Genomic DNA, 23,638 nt, shown 5'->3' with positions numbered 1-23,638 from the left:
ACAGCCGACAGTCTGCCTGCTGTCAGTGAAAACAGAAAAGACTACCCAGCTGGAATATAAGCGCTTATATATTCATAAAAAAAAGAGTAAAACAAGCCTGAAAGTCAGCAACAAAACACAAGTGGTGGAAATAAAAGAGATAAATATATAGATAGATAGAGAGCATGGTGCACTGCAATGTCTGAAAGCACATTAATCAAAACACATTCACCAGTCTAAAACCACAGAGATAGAAAGAAACATACTGCACATAAGAAAACATAAGAAAGTACATGAATGCTACAAGTTTTCAGCACACATTGTAAACCAAAAGAGAGATAACGTCATTGTTTACACACGTTACAGTACAATAACCCTCAAGTCAAGACAAAGAAGCACCAAGTCAAGTCATAAACATGTCAGCATGTTCCAGAGTCAGAGAACAGTTGGTACATTTACAAAAGTCATCAATGCTTTTAAGAATTCATAACAAATCAACTTTACAGTATTTAAAAGTACAATCATGAACCTTGCTTCTGTGCAGTATTTTATTCCTGCGACACAATTAGTTATTTTCCTTTCTGAAATAGATTTTACTTTTTCTTTTTTTTGCATGTTGCCTTCTGCTTTTAGTCAACCACAGCATGCTGTAATCGTGCACCTCTCCCTTCAGATCGTGCAACGTGTTTGGCTGCTCTCGATGCATTACAACTGAATCTGAGGTCAGGAAGATGGAGAGCAGAAAGAACATTTTTTAACATTTTTGGACAAAATAAAGTCAATAAAGAGGCTACAGCTCGAGCGAAGTCATGAGTCACTATTATTATTAAAGCAGAATCACCATCTTTTTAATTTTGTCAGGTTTCATGTTCATGACTCGACTTGAGTCCACACTTCTGCTTAGAACTGGTGAACAGGCCCATAATGAGTAAAAGACTAATGTTATGTGTATGACCAGTATTTCCAATAGTATTGAATACAGGTTTATTCATAATATCATAAATAAGCAGATCACAGTGCTCGTACTGGACTGTGCGATAAAGTGCCATGGTGACTCTGACTATGAAAAGGCCATGACTCACGTTCTATTCCCACACCCCTCGCTTTCCTCCTTCGCCTGTCTGCCTCTGCGATCTCTCCACACTAATGATTTAAAAATACTTAAAGGCAGAGCAGAAATAATAAAGAATAATGTTTTGACTCGTATAAAAATAATCCCTCTCAATCATCAATCTTGGTAAAGTGTGTGGTGGTGTCTGCTCTTCGCTGTGTTTGGGGCGCTTCTGGGCGGTGTGTTGCCCCCAGACAATAAGAGCGTGCACAGTGTGAGGGCGTAGCATTTATTAAAGAAGAACTCATAATGTTGTTGCGCTGGGGGGAGGGCCCACCTTTGAATGTTGTATTTGCAAACCACAACTAACAAACTCTCCTCATACTCCCTTTGAAAAAGATAACATACAAAGATCATTGCCATGTTTCAGTCATTGGTGCATGCTCGTCTTTAACCTCTGACGTGTCTGACTTGTTTCTTTGATTTTTGGCAGTATGTTTCTGCATGTCGCATACTGTGTGTGTTGTCAACATAGTGAATGTGTTTGTAATGTTTTATTCATTTGCTTGTTTTTGTCCAGTTGCAGTGTATTGAGCTGTCGAGGCCGCTGCACGCACCACGCGCACCAGTAAAAATGTCAAAATAAGTCCTCTGAAACAAATGGGACAGCTAGCTTTGCAATACTAACATGTACTGTTCAACTTAAAGCTTATTATTTAAGCTGCATTAAGCTGTTTTTCTGCCCACTTGAGAGCAACAAAACATGCTTCATTACATGAAGCCTGTGGGTGTTTGGGTCTGCACCAACTCCTGAGAAAAAGATCTGCCTCTTTAGCTGCTTTTCTGTGTTTACTAGCTTCTGTCTACCTGTGTCTGTGTGCTGTTTAGTGCTGAGCAGGTCGTGTGCTGAGGGTTTATCAGAACTTTGACACTGGATATAGCTCCTGCTGCTGCTGGAAACAAAGTTAGGAGAGCAGGAAAGAGTACATGTGTTGCCTCTGAGCTAAAAGAGGTTAAACAGAGAGAAGGAGGTGGTGATAGTTCTGTGGGTTCATCATGAAGTCACACCCTTCATATCAGAGATATTGATTATTTATATGTATGCTGTCATTTGGTCAAACATGGAACTGGTGCGTGTGATCACTGCTTCTGGCATGTTGTGTGTGTCTGTGTGTTTGTGTGTGTGTGTGTGTATGCATGCATCTATATGAGGGGCCGTCAGGGACATTATTCAGAAATACCTCTCACACACACTACTGAAATATTACGCTCTTACACACACTAGTGAAACGCTCTTACACACACTAGTGAAATGCTCTCACACACACTACTGAAATATTACGCTCTTACACACACTAGTGAAACGCTCTTACACACACTAGTGAAATGCTCTCACACACACTACTGAAATGCTCTCACACACACTACTGAAATATTACGCTCTTACACACACTAGTGAAACGCTCTCACACACACTAGTGAAATGCTCTCACACACACTAATCGGAAATATTACGCTCTTACACAACACCTAGTGAAACGCTCTCACACACACTAGTGAAACGCTCTCACACACACTACTGAGATTTCAGTATAACCGGAAGGCATTTCAGTGTAACCGGAAGGCATTTCACTTAAACCGGAAGCATTTCACTTAAACCGGAAGGCGGGTTGTAAGAGGGGCGCAGCATCGTTGGCTTGCAGATGTCGCGCCAGGAGGAGCTTTCCAGTGGACTTACAGAAGCTGCCGCGCTACTCAACAACATTTTGTCATCAGCGGAGACAATTCGAACATTATCTAATGCAACAGCGAGCAGGCAACAGTGCCACGCCCCCTTGAGTGCCGACACGTGGAGAGCCGGCTTACGGCGCTTTTCCCGTCTCGCGGCCGCAATGGCGCGGCGAAACACCCAGCTGTTGGCCGGTCAGGAGCTCCGTGCCGCGTTACCAAGCTCAGCAGAGCTTCGGGACATGGACAACCAGGACAACCGGGCCAACAGCTGGGTGTTGCGCCGCGTCATTGCGGCCGCGAGACGGGAAAAGCGCCGTAAGCCGGCTCTCCACGGTGTCGGCACTCAAGGGGGCGTGGCACTGTTGCCTGCTCGCTGTTGCATTTGATAATGTTCGAATTGTCTCCGCTGATGACAAAATGTTGTTGAGTAGCGCGGCAGCTTCTGTAAGTCAACTGGAAAGCTCCTCCTGGCGCGACAGCTGCAACCCAACGATGCTGCGCTCCCTCTTACAACCCGCCTTCCGGTTTAAGTGAAATGCCTACCGGTTTAAGTGAAATGCCTTCCGGTTACACTGAAATGCCTTCCGGTTATACTGAAATCTCAGTAGTGTGTGTGAGAGCATTTCAGTAGTGTGTGTGAGAGCATTTCAGTAGTCTGTGTAAGAGCGTTTCACTAGTGTGTGTAAGAGCGTAATATTTCAGTAGTGTGTGTGAGAGGTATTTCTGAATAATGTCCCTGACGGCCCCTCATACATCTATGTGAGTCGGTGTGTTTTAGTTGGAACTTGTGATGTGTAGAGGAAGGAAGTGATCTGGCAGGTCTGGAGACAGTGCAGGATTCACTGAGTATATTAGATGACACCGTGATGCTGACACTAAACAACGCTGTCATGCAGTATGCCGCACTATGTCAGCACTACAGTGTGACATAGTGCTGACAAACACGACTACAGCGAGCTCCCCACATACACGACAGGAAGAGTGGCATCGATAAGACTTGCACAGAGCGCTTCACAAACACATATTCACATCAATAATTGGAGACAACAAATAATTAGTTCACAGCTGGTCCCACATACATGTCATAAAGCAAATATTACTTCTGAAAAGGATTTTAGTAATTTATTAATGTATCGGTGACAAATCCATACACACATAACTGACGCATGTAACACGTGCAGATCATTTGAAGCAACGCAGGTCCTTTAAAATAAACAATGAATAAATATTTCATTTCCTTCAACCATTCTATTATAAAAATTCTAATAATAAAACAAACCCAAACGTGCAAAACATTGCAGCATCCCATCTACTTCTCAATTCTAAAATATACATGTTTTAAATTAGTATGATAGTGTCAGAAAAGTGTCAATAATACTGTATATGATATAATAATACTGTGTGTGTTATAACAATAGGGGCTGTATTATAGAATCTAAATGAACTGTAGGTGTGAAAAGTTGCTTGTCTCTATGTCAGCTGTGACTAAATGGGGACTTGTCCAGGGCGGACCCTGTCTTTGGCCCAGTGTCAGCTGGGATAGGCTCCAGCCCAACCCAGATAAAAATAAGCAGTTATGGAAAATGATGGATAGATGTTATAATAATAAAAACAAAATAATATGATTAATAATGTATAAACCACAGAAACACATGGATAGTCCTCACTCACACTTATTTCCTTATTCCTTTTACATTTTAAGGTGCAATTAAGTATTATGTTGTTCTTAATAATTTTAAATCTTAACAAAAAAAAGCTTCATGTGCTCAGTTTATAAAAAAAATGAAACCTTTAAATGAATACAATGACCATCACAGATCCAGAGGTGCACGAATGTGTACGTTAGCAGGTTTAAAGCTGTGTGTGTGTGTGCGTGTGTGCGTGTGTGTGTGTGTGTGTGTGTGTGTGTGTGTGTGTGTGTGTGTGTGTGTGGACAGTGAATCAAACAATAATTGCATGAAAGCCTGTGGCTTGTCAGCTTTGCCAGCAGCTGATTTCACTGCCAGCCACAACCACAGTTTGTCTGCAGCCATGTTTTCACCTCCAGCCTCCGGAGATTGAACAGCAGCAGAAAAACAAAGTAACACTGTCAGAGAGTTGAATCATCACACAGCTTCTGATGGACTCGCCAGATTTACACAGATTGAATTAGACTGGACCGGAGTTTCCACCCACTCGGTGCCTTTGTGCTCTTCATTTGGTCTGCTGGATTATTATTTTACATCCTTTAGTCTTCCTCCTTTTCTTCACAGCCCTCAGCTATAATTTGACACACACTGACACACCAGCCGCCGACATCGTCCTCCTTTATTTTCTTATTATCAGACTGACCTGCAGAGCTCAGCAGCTCAACATGAGGCACGGGTTCATTTACAGAATTCAGGCAGCTAATTGGCTGCTTTCACCACAGCTATAGCCACCACTGAAAACACTGAGGTCATGTCTTCGGTCTCTTCCTGGGAATTTGGGGGCTTTAACAATTAGAGTTACATTCTACAGTAAAATGTGCACACTCAGTTGGTAGCTTAGAGGCTAACTCGACTATTTTAGGCTGAATGTTTTATACCTCAGAAAAAAAACACAGGTGGTTTATCACATTTTTCACACATTAGAACATGTTCATATGTGAACTATAATTAAATAATAAATATACATGTACTATTTTTGTGAGGATACTTTAAGACAACATAATTGCTAAAAAAATAAATGAATGATTTTGTAGACCTTGTTATGATTTTTGGGCATGTGGGACTCATGATCTTAGTATTTAAAAATTCTTCGCTACAGCCGTGATGATTGCAGCCCTGATATAAAGATCCCAAAAAATGGGTCTACAGATTTTTTGCCTCATAAAAAAATGTGTGTATTGAGCTGTGATTGTGGGTCTGCTTACATATGGTGTGTGTTTTTGTAAAAGCTGTATTAAAAAGATGTTTCTCACACGTTAGACAAACATATTTTATTTTGTTGGTCTGTCTCATTGTGTCATTATCTGACATATAGTACAATATTCATGATGGCGAATTCACAATTTTACCTCCGTGTGTGTGTGTGTGTGTGTGTGTGTTTGTAGGGTGGTTACGCTGCCTACAGATATGCCCAGCCTACTGCTGCCACAGCTGCTGCATACAGTGACAGGTAAGATCTAAACTTTCATCATGTTCAAGACTGTTCATACAAACATGCACCACATTTAGTGACTGTGGGACAATTCACAAGGAAATTTAACTGCAGAGCAAGAGGTGTGTGTGTTACAAACATACATACATACAGAGGTGTCAAGTAATGAAGTACAAATACTTCGTTACCTTACTTAAGTAGAATTTTTGTGTATTTTTACTTCTACTTCTTACATTTTCATGCAATTATCTGTACTTTCTACTCCTTACATTTTTAAAACAACCTCGTTACTCGATTTCCATCATTCAGTCTTCACAGAGGCAACTTATGAGATCAACATAGATGGAGGAGAACAAAAACAGTGTTGGCTGATGGCTGATTTTTATTGGCAGATTGTCACACTCTACAGCCAATGGTATCGTTTACAGTGTGTGCACGCCTGACCAATGACAGGGCAGGTTCTAAACACTGAGCATCGGCACTAAAGTTTAGCTGCTCAGCGAGCATGGACTCCTCACATAGCTATGACGTCATTTTGAGATTCAGTTAAAGTTTAGTCAACACGTGAGACGCCCTGAGACTTTATAATGATAATCAATAACAAGTTATTTGGTTAGTTTGATGGTAAAAAATCATGAATGCAGCCTGATTGTACCTCAATGCTGAAATCTCGTATTCTAACATATATAACAGATGTAAAGCTTCGGAGCTTCTTAGATTATCAACAGTATGTAGTGATGACAGAAAGCTGAGAGCTCACCATCACACTGAAACTGTCACAAGGCTGCAAAAGCTGCTCTGATTGTTATTTAATCCTGCTGCTGTTTGTTTGATGTATTTTTCTGTTCATTGATAAGAGGCTCGCTGGAAACAATACTAATAATAATAATTAATAATAATGATGATGACAAAAACTTGAGACAAGCTTGGCATGATTAAAGAAAAGTGTGAACAGAACAGCTCTTTAAAGCATCCTGCTGTCGAACTGTGTGGGTCAGTCTGCATTAGAGAACATGGTTATGAGAGCAGTGGGGCTGTACATCTTATTTAGCACGTGTAAAGTAACATTTCCTGTACCATCTTTCACAAAACACTTCCACAATAGAGTGAATTTGATTGTGATTGGATGAGAAGTATAAACATATACCACTCTGAAACACTATCGGTTTGTACGTGATGCATCGCCTCTGCACATTACAAAACATGTCACACGCAAGCAATGAGAATTTATGTAGCCGAGTGCGAAAATGTTCGTAGCATAGACTTAAGAGAACTCAAGAGAAATCTGAGTTGTTGTTTTTTATGAGAATTATTATTATTATTTTTGATGAATCACTTGGATTAATCATTAATTTTGACAGCACTATACTGTATAGTGCTGTTATACATAGCATAGCATGTATACCATTACAATATTTATTTACTTATTTACTTATAGTCATATAACTAGTCATCATATCTTTCGCTCCATGAAACACATGTTAATGCTCAGTAGCACAAATATACAGTATGGTTCTTTAATGTATTTGCATTATACTAAAATGCATTCATTTTCATTAGGCATATATGAAGCTGAAACAGGTAGCCTAGTGCATCCCGAATGTTTCAATATTAACATTTTAATATAACATTATAGTCATTATGGGTTTGATGTTGATGTTTTCTGGGGAGATGTTGTGTAGAGCACTACAGGCCACTGAGGCGCGGGGCCTATAACATTTGATGGCTTTACAGTATGCCTAATGCCTTTACATTACTTTTACTTTTATACTTTAAGTACTTTTGAAGCCAGTACTTTTACACTTCTACTTGAGTAAAAAGCTTGAGTTGATACTTCAACTTCTACAGAAGTCTTTTTAAACCCTAGTATCTATACTTCTACTTGGGTAATGAATGTGAATACTTTTGACACCTCTGCATACATACATGATTTGCTGCTTGTTGTTGGGTTTCATTGCAGTTTTCTTGCATCATTATTTTGTGCTGTTGTTGTGCATTTTATTGAGCTGTGTGGATTTTATATGTCCTGCTAACAAGGGGCAGTGCTAAGTAGCGAAGGCTATATGTGTGACTTGTGCATGCTGATAAACGTTTGATCCAAAAGCTCTGCTTAATCCATCAATCATTTGAACTTATTTTGATCATGCAGTTCTGTTTTAAATGTCGTGAAATATAGTTCCTGTGCCTCACGATTTCTGCTGTTTCAGTTGCTATGCAACATCTAAACAGGAAATGATTCCTCAGGCTGAGACAGGAGTTTAAAGTTTGGGAAAAGGGAGATGGAGAAATTTTACAGCCAGTCATAATATCATGCATCATGAAACATTATGTAAAGTGTTATCTCCCCTTCCCTTTTTTACAGACATGTCACATGGCCTTTCTGTCTGTCATTCTGTCCGTCTTTCTGTCTGTCTGTCCATCTGTCTGTCTGTCTGTCCGTCCGTCCGTCTGTCCATCTGTTTATAAATCAACATGTTTAACAGGTGAAAAAAGTTAAAAAGTTAGGGCCATAAAAGGAATCTATTTAAATAAATAAAAGCCAGTCAATCAAATAAGCACAAAGGATAACATAAGTCAGTGCATGAAGATCAAAATGAACATAATCTGATTTACAGACAAGCAAATCAAAGTGTCATTTAATCCACGATGTACTGGCTTCATTTAGTGACTGTTGGACTGAATTCAAAAGGACAGTCAAAATGTTTTTGTTTTTTTTAAATCACAACCCTTCTTAACCAAGTGTGAACCTGAGTTTAGTAATTACACAAACACTGTCTACGGCTGCTCCCCCACTTCATCTTTAACAAACCAGTCATTGCTGGACATACGTCACCACAGGTACCATTTTTGTTTGGGCCTGAATGTAACAGAGGTTCATTTACATGTAGAAGCACAATCTTTCCTGAACCTTGACTGCAATGCAGTCACACATTGTGGTAAGAAGTAAAATCCTTCAGCAGATATCAACGTTCTGTTTTTATTTCTGGTGACAGATTACTAACACTACTTATTTAGTGTTCAGGATAACACAGGTTCATTTTCATTTACATCATCTCCCTACCCGACACTCACCCCATACATTTAGTAGAACAACAGTATCCATAGCAACAGCACCACAATGTAGGCCTACAGGCTCAAAAGTCATGGAGACAATGGAGTTGAATCTCTGAATCAATACCTCCCTGAGAAAGCCTCAACAAAAACATAACATTAGAAGCCTTACCAAGTGTATTACAGGCCCATTATATTGGATTGCACTGAAGGTTACAGCTGTTCAAGTGTCCTGAGACTTCCTTCCCTTAAGACTTCACCATGTACAGTAAATGATACAGAGTCATGGATCTGATTAATTAGTGGAAATATTCCCCATGAACACTGAAAAACAGGTTTGGAGTTGAAATAGCGGTTTCTAGGGCTGAAATCATATTTGAGAGTGTTTTATCTCCCTTATGCCCCTCGCCATTTTATTAATAATAGATGCAATATATTCATAACACAATGAATAATTTGTGTTAAATTAGTAAGCACTGGAGTGTAATTTTAGTTTATAATTGCATGGAATTTGCAGATGTCTGTCCTTTTTGATTCATTATTCATCCTGTGCCTCACTTTCCCCATTTTCTTTCTTTTTTTTTTTGTACTGGGTTTGTATTAACAATCTTTTATGGCAGAAATACTATCCATCTAGTTCCAATGTGAAGGGCTGTGGCTCTAGACAATAGAGCAGCTTATATTTTAGCAGACAAAGTAGGTACACACTGGTTTTACTTGAAAATAAGCTATCATGCTTATGAATGATGACACTGGCTGTATTTGCCAAGAAAGAATAAAGGAAGAGCCAAGATTAGAAGTGGAGGAGATTTATTCCACCGCCTGAGTACTTTTATTCAGCACAAAGCAGAAAACATAGACAAAAGAAAAAGAGGTGAAAGCAGTGGTCCTCCTCGTCTTTAAGTCACACACTCAAGGACGTCCATGTAGGTGACATGAGGTATGCTAGAGAAACATTTCCCGAACATGTGAGTAGTCGCTGTAAGCCTTGATGCATATTGGCACAGTTGAGTTATGTATGTATGGTCATCATATGAAAATCCATAATGTGCCATTTCCTTTGATTACAAAACATGCATTTCATGCACACAGAAACACATTTCCACATAGGGTGCTGCATATGTGTGTGCACACATACTGTATGTGTCTACATCATTCTAACAGCCGACCACGCCACTGGCTGCAATAAACTACACATAAAGCATGGAACAGTACAATACTAACAATGCAAATTCATGACCATGCTTTCTATAAAACTAGACTCATTTTAGCTCACTGTCTCTGTCTGAGGTCAGCATTATCATGTTATAGATCAAATTAACAGCGAATGATGAGAGACCTGCTAATGCTAATGATGCACTTAATTTTAATTCACAGTAATATATAAACAGTAATTGTTCATATAATAATGAGTCAAGAATAATTCCTGCATACATCCAAAGTACAATGAGAGTAAACTGGGCTCCATATTTCTTAACATATATTGTATAAACCCACTGTTGTGGATGGATGTACAGTTGGCTGTTGTCTCATTTGGATATTTGAATACTGTTTGACCTGTAGGCTGGTACTGGGTGAAATACAATAGGGGAGTTGTTGGGTGAGCTTCTTGGAGCTTTAAGTAAACTCAGAAAAATCTTTGTTTTGGTCACCTCAAGTAGTCTTGTAGAAGACAGTCCAGGTTGGGTCATCACACCCTGACAGCACCCTCAGGTGTGGTGACAGGTGCAACAGAGCTCACCTCTGACCACACCCAACCACATCAGTGCTGCTTGGCTTTGTCAAAAATTAATCCATGTCATTTAGGTAATGGATCAAGTATGTAACATGAAAGGATTCGCTCACCAAATCTGAAGTTCCCCTCGACTCCACAGAGCTTTATTCTCTTCTAGCTCTATTCAGTTTGAGAGAAGAAGCTCTGGTCTATTGTGTAAGATCATGTGGCATCTAGTGGTGTAGCTGCTGATTGCATCACCCTCTCCTTCCTAGCATGAAGGAGAACCTATGGTGGCCATGAAATGCAATTTAAAAAAGCTATCTTCTTATTTATGAATATTATATTCCAACTCTGCCTCCAAGCCCCCTAAATCCGACACACTGGACCTTTAAACACCCTCAGCAAAGGCTTACAGGAGGACTGTGTGGAGGTCTGGTGTGGCATTGAGGGCTTGCTTGGGTACCTATATAGTCTTGATGTGCCCATCTGTGCAGGGCCACTCTGACACCATGTGGGTCATGTTCATGCCACAAGGGTCACAGATGGGAAGCACCAACAGCTGCTTTCACAAGGCCTGACCAGACCCAGTCTGGCATGCAAACCAGTACAAATGCAATGCAGTCACTCATGCAGATATGCTCATGCAAGCACATCATGAGCGTTCACAAATTACTACGCACATGCACATGGACAAGCACACACTTTTTGGCCCTTTACCAGAGTAGGAACTTTTCCAGAATTTTTCCAGAAAGTACTACCTCCATGTTGACCTTTTCTAATTTATTTGGCCATCATAACTGAATTTCAGGCTTTGTGACCCAGAATGTTACCTTTGTGCCACTCGACACAGGTGTTGGCAGTGTTGTGAATCCTATCGTTGGAAGGTACCTGATAGATATCTTAACACTTCTTTATCTAGTGGAGAGAATACATTTGCATAAAGAAAGAGAGACAGAGACATGAAACAGTGGCTGGTTTATCCCTGTTCAATGTCCCTTGACTCCATCTGCGTCTCCAGAACTATTTAAACATTTCAGGAACACAATCTGAACGTATTCACTTTTTCTGTGAGCGTGAGGTGAGAAGATTGATATTGTAACTCTGTGTTTAAAGGTCCAGTGTGTACAAGTTAGCGGTATAACGGGAGATTACAATCAACTGAATACCCCTCACCTCATCCTCTCCTTCCAATCATGTAGCAGAAACTAGTGCAAAACATGGAAAAAGAAAATGAATAAGGTCCTGTGTTTGGTTTTTCCGTTCTGGGTTACTGTAGAATCATGGTGGTTCAGTATGGTGATTTTCTGGAACTAGTGCTGGGTGTGGCACAGTGTGGTTTAGTAGAATTTGTTGGAATTAGTTGGTTTACTGGCGAAGTCTGAATCTTTCCAGCACATTGTAACTCTAACACATGAAACAAACTGGACACACGTTTAAAGATGAACTCTGTAGAGATTTTGATGGCTGTTGAAATGTTTGCTGTGAAGCATCTGGTCTAACTGCTTAGTGAGGTTTGTGAGGTCAGCTGTAGCCTCAGGCTTGATGCATAGTTGTACGTTTAGAGGTTGGCCCACATAATCGGGGCACAATGTTGGTAGATCCCAGACCAGATTTAATGTCTAATTGTTGTGAGGGGTGAATCGGGAATAAAACTGTGTAGTCTGAGTCTGAATTCTAATAATTTTGGTGATTCCCTGACTTTTCTTCTAGCACCACCATGAGGCTGAGATTTGTGCTTCTACTATCCAACTAATGTATGGATTACATGATGATGAAACATGAGACATTTATGTTCCTATGAATTATCATAACATATCATAAGATTATAATGTTGTCAATGCCTTAACTTTTTATCTAACATCTTCATGTCAGTTCTTTGGTTTTTGTCCCAGTTTCCTATGACTGTCAACTGATGTTAGCATTTATCTCAAAGCACAACTGCACAGCTTCTCACAAAACACACAGACATGAGACATCTTCTTACAACACAAGACACAGATTATTATAAAGACATAGCAAACCACAGTTTTACATCATCAGACTGCAGTTCTTAGGAAAACCTTGTGTGTCTGTGAGCCCCCAACCATTTTGTAGAGCAGTTGAAAATGTTTTTTCCATGTTTATCTTTTCACCTCAGGGTCATTTTAAAAATGCATTTGACTCAAATTGCATTTGAATTTGTGTGGTATTTGCAGCTTACTACAGACTCTCTCTCTCTCTGTCTCTCTCTCTCCCTCTCTCTCACTTACACACACACACACACACACACACACACACACACTGATGATGGGTTAGGGCTCTGCGCTGCGAGATAAGATAGGTCAAATGCAGTGCTGGGCTGAGTGTGGGTGTTGAGGGGGCTGCATGGTGAATAGCAATGTCCAAAACTAATCGGGATTAACTTCTAATCGCTTCAACCACTGGGCCGCTATGCAAATCAGCTCAATTATGGGCACAGGCCCTGGCCCCTGATTGGCCTTTATCATGCTGGGCTAGGACATGGAGGGGAGGAAGGGGGGTGGACTGGTTGGCCACAGCATGGCTGCTCACTTGTAATGAACACTGCTGCTGTCGAGTTCTTTCTAAATATAGAAAACTCATTGATTCTCTGTTCTCTGTTTATATATTTAGTTTGTTTTTATGAGGCTTTGTGGTTTGTTTTTCTTCTTCTATCTTCTGAACGCCATCTCTTTCTAATTTTATTTAACTTGTTCCCAGACTGTTTAATCATAATCTCTATGAACAGATATCTGCATATGAATGCAGAATCTGTAGGCAAGGGGGAAAGATTCTGGCACCAGAAGTGTTCTGGTTTCTGTCTGTGGTCCGAGTAGTATTGAGCAGTCTGATTTGATGCTTAGCTTGCAGTCCATGTGGAGGCAGAACACGTTGGCCAAAGTGTAATCTTGGAACCCATTGGACAATTAACCTTTTTATTAGCTTGCAGATATCTGTTTACAGAGATGACCAGAAATGTGTCTGTCTCACATATCGAGGTGGAAGTCTTGCCCCAGACATCCATTTTCTGAATATCCACTGGCTACACAGGAAGCCCAGACACCATCGTCTTTTTCCGCCAGAGGCTAAACCGTCATCAGATAAAACAGGAAGATGAACCAAATGATATTTATTATTGTGATGCCAAGTGAGATGCTGCTACCAATTGTGAACAATTTTAATCATCAGTCATGAGATGCTGATTTGAAGGAAGAAAAATATACAGCAGCTTTTGCTGGCCTCAATGGATTGGAAGATAGTTCAAGTTTAAGTTAAATTGTCATGAAATCATGCAGGTACAGTCATAATGAAATATATATGTGTTGGGCCTCTGATCAGAGCAGGGTGTGGTCTAATGTTGAGTTAATGTTTAGTAGCCTTTTTTCTTCCACCATCTTCAGGACAATGTTTGAATTCTCAGTCTCATACTGGCTCAAACTCAAAAACAATCAGCATCAGTCATTCCAGCAAATCTCCTTAATCTCAAAGTCATTCATACCCAAGCCATGATCTTTCATGAACTAGACGCTTTATGCCTAAACCCGAATGAACCATAACTATGGTGGTGTCAGATCAGAGCAAAGTTTTATGTTTGAAACAGTGAATGTTTTGGAAGGCAGTGATATATATGACGTGGTCCTGTTGATCAGGGTGTCGGATCAGGAAACGCTGTGTTGTTCTAGAGGGCAAAGAAAAAGAAGCTAGTTTAACATTTACTTTTTTACTACTAACTATTTAATGTAAAGTATGTCAGAATTTTAAACCTATATTTTGACATGCTGAATAATAATAATGTAAGTTTGTATATAATGTATATAATAATCACTCCTGGTTATCTCATATTTGTTTCATAAATTTATGAGGTATAATTAACATCGCAACCTGAATGGACGCCTAGTGAGCCTCAGTAAGCTGAACAATGAGCTAAAAGAGGCTTTCATTATGAATTTCAATTCAGAATTTCAGGTTCTGTTAACCATCCTCTGTTATTTCGTGTCTTTCTACAGTTACGGACGAGTATATGCTGCCGACCCCTACAACCACACACTCACTCCAGCAGCCACATACAGCGTTGGTGCCATGGTAAGATTATCGTGCCTGCAACACATCTCTGTTCTCCATTCCTGGTCCTCTTCATGTCATGCATCATCCCATATCTCATTTGCAAGTATCTAAAATCAAACTCTCAAATTCACATTAAAACCAAGCTGCTCTTTTATAGTGCATGGCACTTGCTTGTATTCATATGCATTGTATAGATCTGTATACAATGGGTTCAGTCCATTTCCTGTACTGAATCTGCTTATCAAACCTAAATCCTCTGAAATGTCTTTGACATTTGCTAGTAAGTTATAAATAACTAAAATATGTGCAATCACCGATCACAGATAACAAATTAGGGTTTGTAGTTTTCTACAACCTAAAATCAGGTAAGATATGAAATGTTTTTTTTTTAGGGAAAAAATCTTCTCTTCACGGTGACAAATATAAACGTAAGAAGGGAACCCCAGAAAGAGCCTGCTCACTCTGTTCTTCGTGCCATCTGGCAAGCAATACCACCAATGCCACCAAACAGCAGAGAGAAAGTACAGTCTGTCCTCAGGCTGTGAGACTCCTCAATTCATCCTCCACACACCACCATAAATATACATATATATTATGTTTTTTGTGTAACATAAAGAGATTACAGTGTGCATTGAATTTTTTGTTGTAGGGTGAGTGCTGCACCTAAAAAGACCTGAACCTCTTCACCACTTCACCTCCTGCACTCACTCTTTATGAATGAATGGACCTTTCAGCAATATCGGGATATTCATTCCTTCACCAGTTCAAACAGTTATCTCAAGTGACAGTGTTTAAACATCACCTCAGTACAGTACAACAGTATCCCCACAATACATGTTGCCCAAATATTTTATGGGCTGCTCCACCTGTGTGATGGAAAAACATGCTTCAGTTTCTTTAGTTCAAGTGGACTTGAGAAGCATTTACACTTGTCATGCAGATTTGAGAGATGCTGAATTACAATGTTTTTGTTAATGTTACTCATGACACAGTGGATGTTAATACCTGAAGTGTTCCCCTGATGTCCACCCTCGCCGCTTTAAGTGATCAGAGCTATATAGACCAATCCAGCACATTACTCGCCACCAAAAAAGAGCAAGACAAGAATTATTTTATTATGCTATATGAAGGGCTTAAAGTAAAGACCACACAAACACTACGGTGGAAGCACTGCAAAGCATGATGATATGTCTTTGTCAATTCTTATGTGAGCAGTAGCTGGCTGTTGGCACACCAATGGATGGATTAATAATGGCTCACACCAGAAGCACAACAAGCGATTCTGCTGCTCTTCCATTCTAAGCTTATCTTTATAATAAACTTGTAAATTTATAACAGAAATCTCTGCAACAATAAAGTTAAAAGAATCATCGCCTTGTGTGATTAGCTACAGAGATTCTTCTATTCCTGATAAATATAGTTGATGGGCAGATTTTGATATTTAAGAAGATCAGGGAAATTGAACCTCTGGGGAACAGCAGGGCAGAAAAATCAAAGGGGTTGGCAAGTGTGGGATGCTTGCTTTCATCATTTATCATTAATTCATTTACAACTTACATAATATATCTTTTATATTGTTTATAATATATTAGTGTGTATCAGAGTGTTCCTTTTGCCAGATTAGCTCACAGCATGTGGATAAAATAAAAGAGATGGCAAAAGTATTGCTGCAAATGGCTAACCGGCCATGGTGCACTCTGAGAAGTCCAGCTGGTTAAGAGGGCCAGCAAAAAGGAAATGGGCAACATGACATCACCAACATTATAGATTAAAGAGTTTGATTCCATTTATATTTGGCTGCTTTTTAACAGCCATGTTTCACAAAGGCAGAGAGCTGCATACATGTCTATCTATACAACTCTGTCCAATGATCAGGCCTTCCCTAATGTTACTTTTTTTAAATGAGTCTGTTGGTTCATACACTAAAAACAGTTGCATTGTTATTTATATATTCAATTTTGCCAACTACACTCCACACACACTTCAAATCCACCATACCGCCCCTCCCCCATTCCATTCTCTTCTCCAGTCGCTGTGCATGAGCTTTCTGCAGCGCTGACATCTCCTCACTTAAACTTAATTGAATTTGTCTGTGCTGCTAACGGCAGTCCAAATGACACATTAATCCCGCCTGTAAAAGGTGATGAATGTCTTCATGCCTTGGCAGCCCAGTCCATGTTAGTTATTATATTTCTAATTTGGTGGATACCACCTCACCCCGCACTCCCTGGTAATGAAATAATTAGTCATTTTGATAATTAAATCCCTCCTGGTGCCACAGCCGCGGGGTGGAGGCGAGGAAGGAAAGAAGTGAGTAAGAAAGCTGGGCGGACTGGAGGGAAAGATTGTCGGGACTCGCTGGTTATAGTTGCAAACAACGTGCTCCGAACTGAACAGAGATCCACACTCAGCTACAGTGTAATTAATCACCAAAATGTGTTATGAACGTTTGCAAACAAAAAGAAAATGACTTGCATTAAATAGGTGTCAGTCAATAGAAAAATCAGTCTTGGTGCCACGCCTAGCATTTTAAACACTTCTTGTTTCTTCTGCTACCATGTGCCACGGCAGACTAACACACAGAGGTTAGATTTCAAAGCTTTTTTCATTGTTTCTGTCAGTACATCTCTACCATCTATGACCACACCTGCTGAGATATGCTACAATATTTTGAAAAGCATTTCAATAAAAGCTCATTACTGATGTTAAATGATTTTTGAGCTATCATTAGGGCCTGCAGTGGGTATCAGGCTGTACTTTTCCCAATTCCCTTATTCTCTCCCCACTCCGTTTGACCCGGAAATTGTTACAGTCCGACTGTATCAAGGACGTTCCAGTTCCTTTATTTCAGCTCTCAGGTGCGCAGAGTGAGAGTCATGAGAGTCTTTTCTCAAGCCACCATTATTATTATTATTATTATTATTATTATTATTATTATTATTTATCATACAGCATCACTCCCGTTTTCTACTGAAGTAAACAGACAAACAACAGAATCAATCAATTTGGATTTTATTTGTTTGTGATTGACCATCTTGAATCTGATCTGTGCTAACTGTCAGCTCACAGGTCAGACTAACTTCGTCCATTAACCGTCCAAAAACTTTCTGATCCATGAAGATCAGAAAGTTTTTCATGATCTCACTGTCATCATTTCCATTCAGTCATGGGCTGAGAGTCACTGGCAGAAATACTGTTGGATGTGAGAAACATTTACTTCATTCCTAGCATCTCTCCTCGCATGTTCAGGGAGGGAAGCGTGGATGCAGTTAAGAGCGTTGGGATGAACCTGAACCCGGTATTCTTACAAATAGTACTAATTACCCTGCCCTCCTGCTGTTTCCGCTCCATTCTAAGATCTAATGCACCTTTTAACTGTCACCAAATCCAACCCATGATGCTCAGCTGCTTATTGAGACTTTTTAGCAACCTGGTATCAGAAACTTTTCATCAGGGTTTGTTAAGTTGATTCAATTCCCAGAAGCCTCAATTTTGTGTTAGAGCTGCCACAGCCAGCCAGCGACCCTCTTTACTTTACACCCATACTCTGCACACCAAACAAGCAAACACTTTAGCTAACGTCTGTCTAAGACACATGTTATCTGTGCTAGCAAAAGGCTCCTTCTTATCAGTCATCAAAGCACCCTTACCATCAAATGAAGGAGACATCACCATGCCAGGAGCACCTGTCAAGTCTGTGTTGGTCTGGGTCTGAGATAAGATTTCTTTTCTAGACGAATAAAGTCTTTTTTACTCGTATGTATAAAAGTAGGAGAAAACATCTTTTCCTTAAGTACTCTGAAAGGCTTGATACATTCCAGCTCCAGGCTGAGCTTTTCAGCTTGATAGAGAGCTTGGTAAAAAAAAAAAAAAATATTGATGGATGCAGTTTCATCTGGACACAAAAATAAAACAGTTTTGTGAATTTCACAGAAATGAAAGCACATTTCATAATATATCTAAAATAAGTGTTAGTGAAAGCTACGGCTGCCTCAGTCTCCATCACCTCCTCGCAGCGAAAACCAGCATGATCCATCCAAAAGATTCCGGTTCATTCTGCTGCAAATCACCTTTTGACTTGATTTCTTTGATTCATCTCTCCCTCCTCTTTGTTCACGGTTTGTATTAACTGGATTTCTTTCACATAGCTGTTGGCATGTACCCCTGGCATGAAGCGTCTCGCTGTGCTTGCTGCATGACGGTTGCTCCGGTCATTGGTCTTTTCATCCCCCCATGGGTTTGCACTGGAACAACGGTAACGTAATGCTGAAACTTTAGCTGTAGTCTGTGCAGGACTGAGGGAGGCTAACAAGGTTTGTGTGTGTGTGTTTTTTTGTCTGTCCGTGTTTTTTGTGTGTGTGTGTGTGTGTGTGTGTGTGTGTGTGTGTATCTTTGTGTTCAAATGAATATGTGTGTTGTGTTTTTGGATTCTCTTGTGGGTGCATATGGCTCTGTGTGTGTGTGTGTGTGTGTGTGTGTGTGTGTGTGGTGTCTGTCCTTGCATGTGTGTTTCAGAATGCGTTCGCCCCGCTGACAGATGCCAAAACTCGGAGCCATGCCGACGACGTGGGGCTAGTGCTGTCCTCTCTCCAAGCTAGTATATATCGGGGAGGCTACAGCCGCTTTGCACCCTATTAGCAACACCTCCAACTATACTCAACCTTCCAACAGGAGAGAAAGAAAGTGTGTGTGCGAGCGACTGTGTGAGTGAATGAGAACGTCAGCGAGAGAACGATTTATCAGAGGAGAGATGTTACTGAGGCCTGGGTATTGCAATACATGCAGTTTGTGCATCATTTCAGCATCTCCTAAGAGAGAAGTACAAAAAAAAAGAATAAGAATAAAATGACAGCTGATATTTTTCATCTTATACCTCAAATATTTTGTGCTGTGTATTTTGATATTGTGGGTTTTTAATTTCTAAAGATTTAAACATAGATTATCAGCTGTAGAGGTTTTTCCATGGTACTAATAGAGAGCTGCTAGAGTAATGATTAGGACACAAAGGAAATATTTATCTGATTCAAATTGTTAGGGCTTGTATAGAACTCAACCCTGTAAGATAGGTCATAGTCACACTTTCGGGTTTTTATGTTTTGTAAGAGTGTTAAAGTGACTATGCTAGTCAAGTGTTATTGTTTTACTTCTCTCAGCTTCCTTTTTGGCACTTCCTCTCTCAGTTTAGCGACGATAGTTTTTTTTCTTTAGTTTGTGAGGAAGTAAAGAAGCCTTGGAAAAAAAATGGACACAAAATGTTCTTCTATAAACTTTTGAGGGCAGGGCGGGTATGTTTGAGAAGCTGAGGACAGCCATGCTTTCTATTTTTTTAGGTCCATCATCTTGAGATCACAACATTTTTTTTATCTTGTTAACTAACTAGTGTTTACTGTCACATGCTCAGAATGATTTAGCCAAACCGAGATAATAATTAATTCCCAAGACAAACCCTACGTAGTGTCTGCATAGTCGTGAAAATTGCACGTAATGTAGCCTAAAATGTAACATGAGGTTTTCTTGTTTGGTTTTGTTTCATGTGAAATGGAATTGCATTTACAAAGAATGTTTCATTCATTTTGACTTTGTATCTCATAATTACAAAATCTGATTACTGTTTCAAACATTATTTTTCTATTATAGATTATCCAGCTAACATTTAAGATGTACGGATACTGATTTTTGGGCCAAATCATATTATTTTATTTGTATGTTGTTTAGCCTAAAAATAGAAAAGTAGAAAATTCAGCTACGGTTAGCCTGATTTCAGCCAAATTTATGACCACATTTAGCCAAACCAAAGCCTAAATAAACTGCATATAATGCCCACATGAAATGTCACAACACAGTTAAATAAACATAAAAAGGAACCTTAAAACATTTAAGCCATGTGGTTATAACACATACAAGTTAGCACTGTTTCATGACTACAAAGAGGTCATCACAAAAACTGTTTTCCAACAGCGGCAACAGAAATCCAGATCAACTTAAAGAAGAGATGATCGCATCTCCATTTAGCTTCATCACCAAGTCATGGAAACAATCTCAACTGTACACAGGATGTGTTAGCCCCTTTATCTCATCATGTTCAGCTTACGTGCTGACTAATGCCTCCGGTCAGCTCCATTCAGTCTTCCCCTCACCTTCCAGGTCAAAGCTGGCTGAGAGCTGACACTGTAATGATAACTACACGGCATCTTTGAAATATGTTTAAACTCACAGACAGGTACGTCATGGCTCCTGCCTCTGCAGTGTTTGCTGTGGACAGCTGGCAGCAGGTCAAGCTGTTTGTACAGCAGTGCAATCCAATCAAACAACAGTCTGAGCAGAGTTTTGACTGATGGCTTAACGCTGATGTAGCGGCTGATCTGATGAGGTGTGTATGAGCTCAGACACACAGATATATCTTTAACACCAAACACCAAAGCATAGCCCACGTTTTAAGTTTATTACTAATTAGAAAGGCTAACAATAATTATGCATAGTTATAATTATCATAAACATCTTGTAATCTTGAGACACTTAGTCAAAATCTTCATTCTTTTGGTGAATGCGATGCATTTTCATAATAGTAACAAGATGTTTATTCGAATTCTAACAAAAATGTAACGGTTGTTTTTCTCTAATTCTGGCATCTTTCCTCTTCCATATATTATATTATTGAGATAGCGAGTTAATTAAGTCATGATCTCGAACTAAAATAAAAATTAGTGATCACAGCTGCTCCCTTCTTCCATAGATAATAGAGGTGTAGTTTAGTTTCCTTTTTATGGAGAGAATGATGTGAGTCAGCACATTCTTCAGGCTGTAAATTTATTGACTAAATAATGTGGTTATATCGTACATCACTTCAAACCAAAGGTTCTGGTGGACATATCCGGTGTGTTTTATGTGTATAGTCAAGATTCCACATAGATATGAATTATGAGATACGAAAAAAAAAAAAAGGATTGCCATGGCAACTAAACTGTTCAACCATTTAATTGCTTTAGTCCACATGCTGTGATATGAAAAAGAATTAGGGCCACATGAATCAAAATAATAATTTAATAAGATAAAATCAGATGAATTGCAGAATTCGAAGGAAAAAGACGGGATGCTGGGAAATGAAGTCAGACTTTAATCACAGAATTCAGACTCTGAATTCGAAGATGAAATGTTTTGTGGCACTAATCCTCTTCCATACTGAGTAGTGTTGGCCATCCAGACGTAGATGTTTTTTATATAAACTTCCAATATATTCATTGGTATAACTGATGATTTTTATATTACAGGAGAGATTTAAAAAAAATATATATAGCAGTGGTCAGTTCCACTGTGTCTATTTTATCTTTCTGTTCATCTTGTTTTGCCTTTTTTTTGTTTGTTTGTTTTCTTTCATAATTAAAATTGAAGGGGGGTAAAGTATAATAATCCAACAATGTATTATATTTGAACTGTGCAGTGAAGATGTTCTCTTATATGAAATACACAATGGTATTATGTTTTAGATTTAGATGAGTAGATCAGTTGTTAGGGCGAGCTATCTCATTTTCTATCAGATCATATTCAGATTTTTATTAACTCTTTACAAATAACGTAATCACAGTGTAGATACTCTCATTCATCCCTTTTCTTTCTTTTTGGTCGACTGTACCATTTTGCACATACAACTTGTAATTTTCTCATGAACCTGAGACATATCAGTGCTGTAGTTGTAATTTCTCTTCGTTCTTTTGTATCAGTTCTGTAATTTTGGATTGGTTCTCTTTCCTCTCACGTCATTCTTAACGTGACATCTTTTCTGTTATTTTCTAGAACTCAACCTTTACTCTTTGAGAATTAACTGTTTGAATATTACAATACTAAATAATTATGAGAAATAAATGATTTGTGAACAGGCTAATCTATGATGTAAATACAAGTTAATGGAATAAATCTGTAGTGTATTTGAAAAGCGCTACATGGGCAACGGGGGCTCTGCTACGGCTGCATTGCAAGCCAGCCTACGGGACACTTCCTGTGCCACGTTCTGTTTACAACTCTTCCCAATTAGTGGTGTTGTTAAATATCTCCCTTTTTGTATTTATAACAAATTAGAAAGAAAACTCTCAGATGCATCACCTTATTAAAAAAGGCAGCAGTAAGAGCCTCGGGGCCGCTTGGCTCCGCGGGTTCGAACCCTCGTCTCTGTGCTGTGTGTGACGACTGTCGATCAGAACTGGACGAATCGTAGTCCTCACTATGCTGAATGTCTGACTCCGCAACTACTTTATACAAGCTCTGCTTCCAGTAGGTGTTGTGGTTCAAAACAAGGCTTCCTACCCAGTCATTGTATGTGCATGTACTATGGTTCTTCCACTAATCAATAACCATCAATAAAGTTTTGTTTTCTCAACATCTTCTCATCTGTTTCCTTCTTTTCGTTAGTGGGTCTTTTCACGGATTCATTAACTGTAAGAAAGATGATATATAATATATAGAATGTCAACAGACCTTTCCTTTTTTCTTTACTGCTAATTTAAAGTAGATTGTAACCTTTATATATACAGTGTGTTCAAATGAAGAGTATAAGGAGGTCTAGGTGCTCGATCACCACTATGATACACTGGAGGCCCACGTCAACATCCTGTGTCAAACCAGCAGTCACATTTAGATTTGAAATCAAAACACATTTTCATGTACGGGTGTACAGGCAGAGTGCACACAGGCAGGCAGGCTGACCAATCGTTTCATTCAGTCTGAATAAAATGATTGGCTGGGATTATTAAAGGACAGTGACAGCCACAGATAGCACATTGATTTTTTTTCCCCCAGAGCATTTGATCAGAATCAGAATATATTTTATTGTCCAGGTGTGTGTACACATGCATTCAGTTCCATGTTGCTTACAATGCGCATACACAGATACAGACATACAGCTAAAAACAAGACAACAAGCTCGACAAGGTAAA

General features: G+C 39.4%; 1 protein-coding gene across 8 annotated transcripts in view; it reads left to right on the top strand.

The window, feature by feature from the left end:
- Positions 1–23,074, top strand: part of rbfox1 (RNA binding fox-1 homolog 1) — a 60,314-nt gene extending 37,240 nt beyond the window's left edge. For 2 of the 8 annotated variants that reach the window (XR_003463403.1, XR_003463402.1), the window contains 4 exons: positions 5,835–5,899; positions 14,654–14,729; positions 18,860–18,966; positions 19,227–23,074. Coding sequence is in view for 6 of the 8 variants with exons in the window: in XM_027285862.1 (XP_027141663.1) it covers positions 5,835–5,899; positions 14,654–14,729; positions 17,283–17,414 (273 nt within the window). In the remaining 2 variants the exon portion in view is untranslated. Of the gene's footprint in view, positions 1–5,834; positions 5,900–14,653; positions 14,730–17,282; positions 17,627–18,859; positions 18,967–19,226 lie in introns of those variants that run through there. The other 6 variants (XM_027285866.1, XM_027285864.1, XM_027285865.1 and 3 more) reach the window with 5 other exon arrangements.
- Positions 23,075–23,638: the final 564 nt, after the last annotated feature.

This window comes from Larimichthys crocea, chromosome XII (genome assembly GCF_000972845.2).
Source record: "Larimichthys crocea isolate SSNF chromosome XII, L_crocea_2.0, whole genome shotgun sequence".
NCBI lineage: Eukaryota > Metazoa > Chordata > Actinopteri > Sciaenidae > Larimichthys > Larimichthys crocea.
Note: the sequence above shows the minus strand (reverse complement) of the source record. Positions and strands in the feature narration are given on the sequence as shown.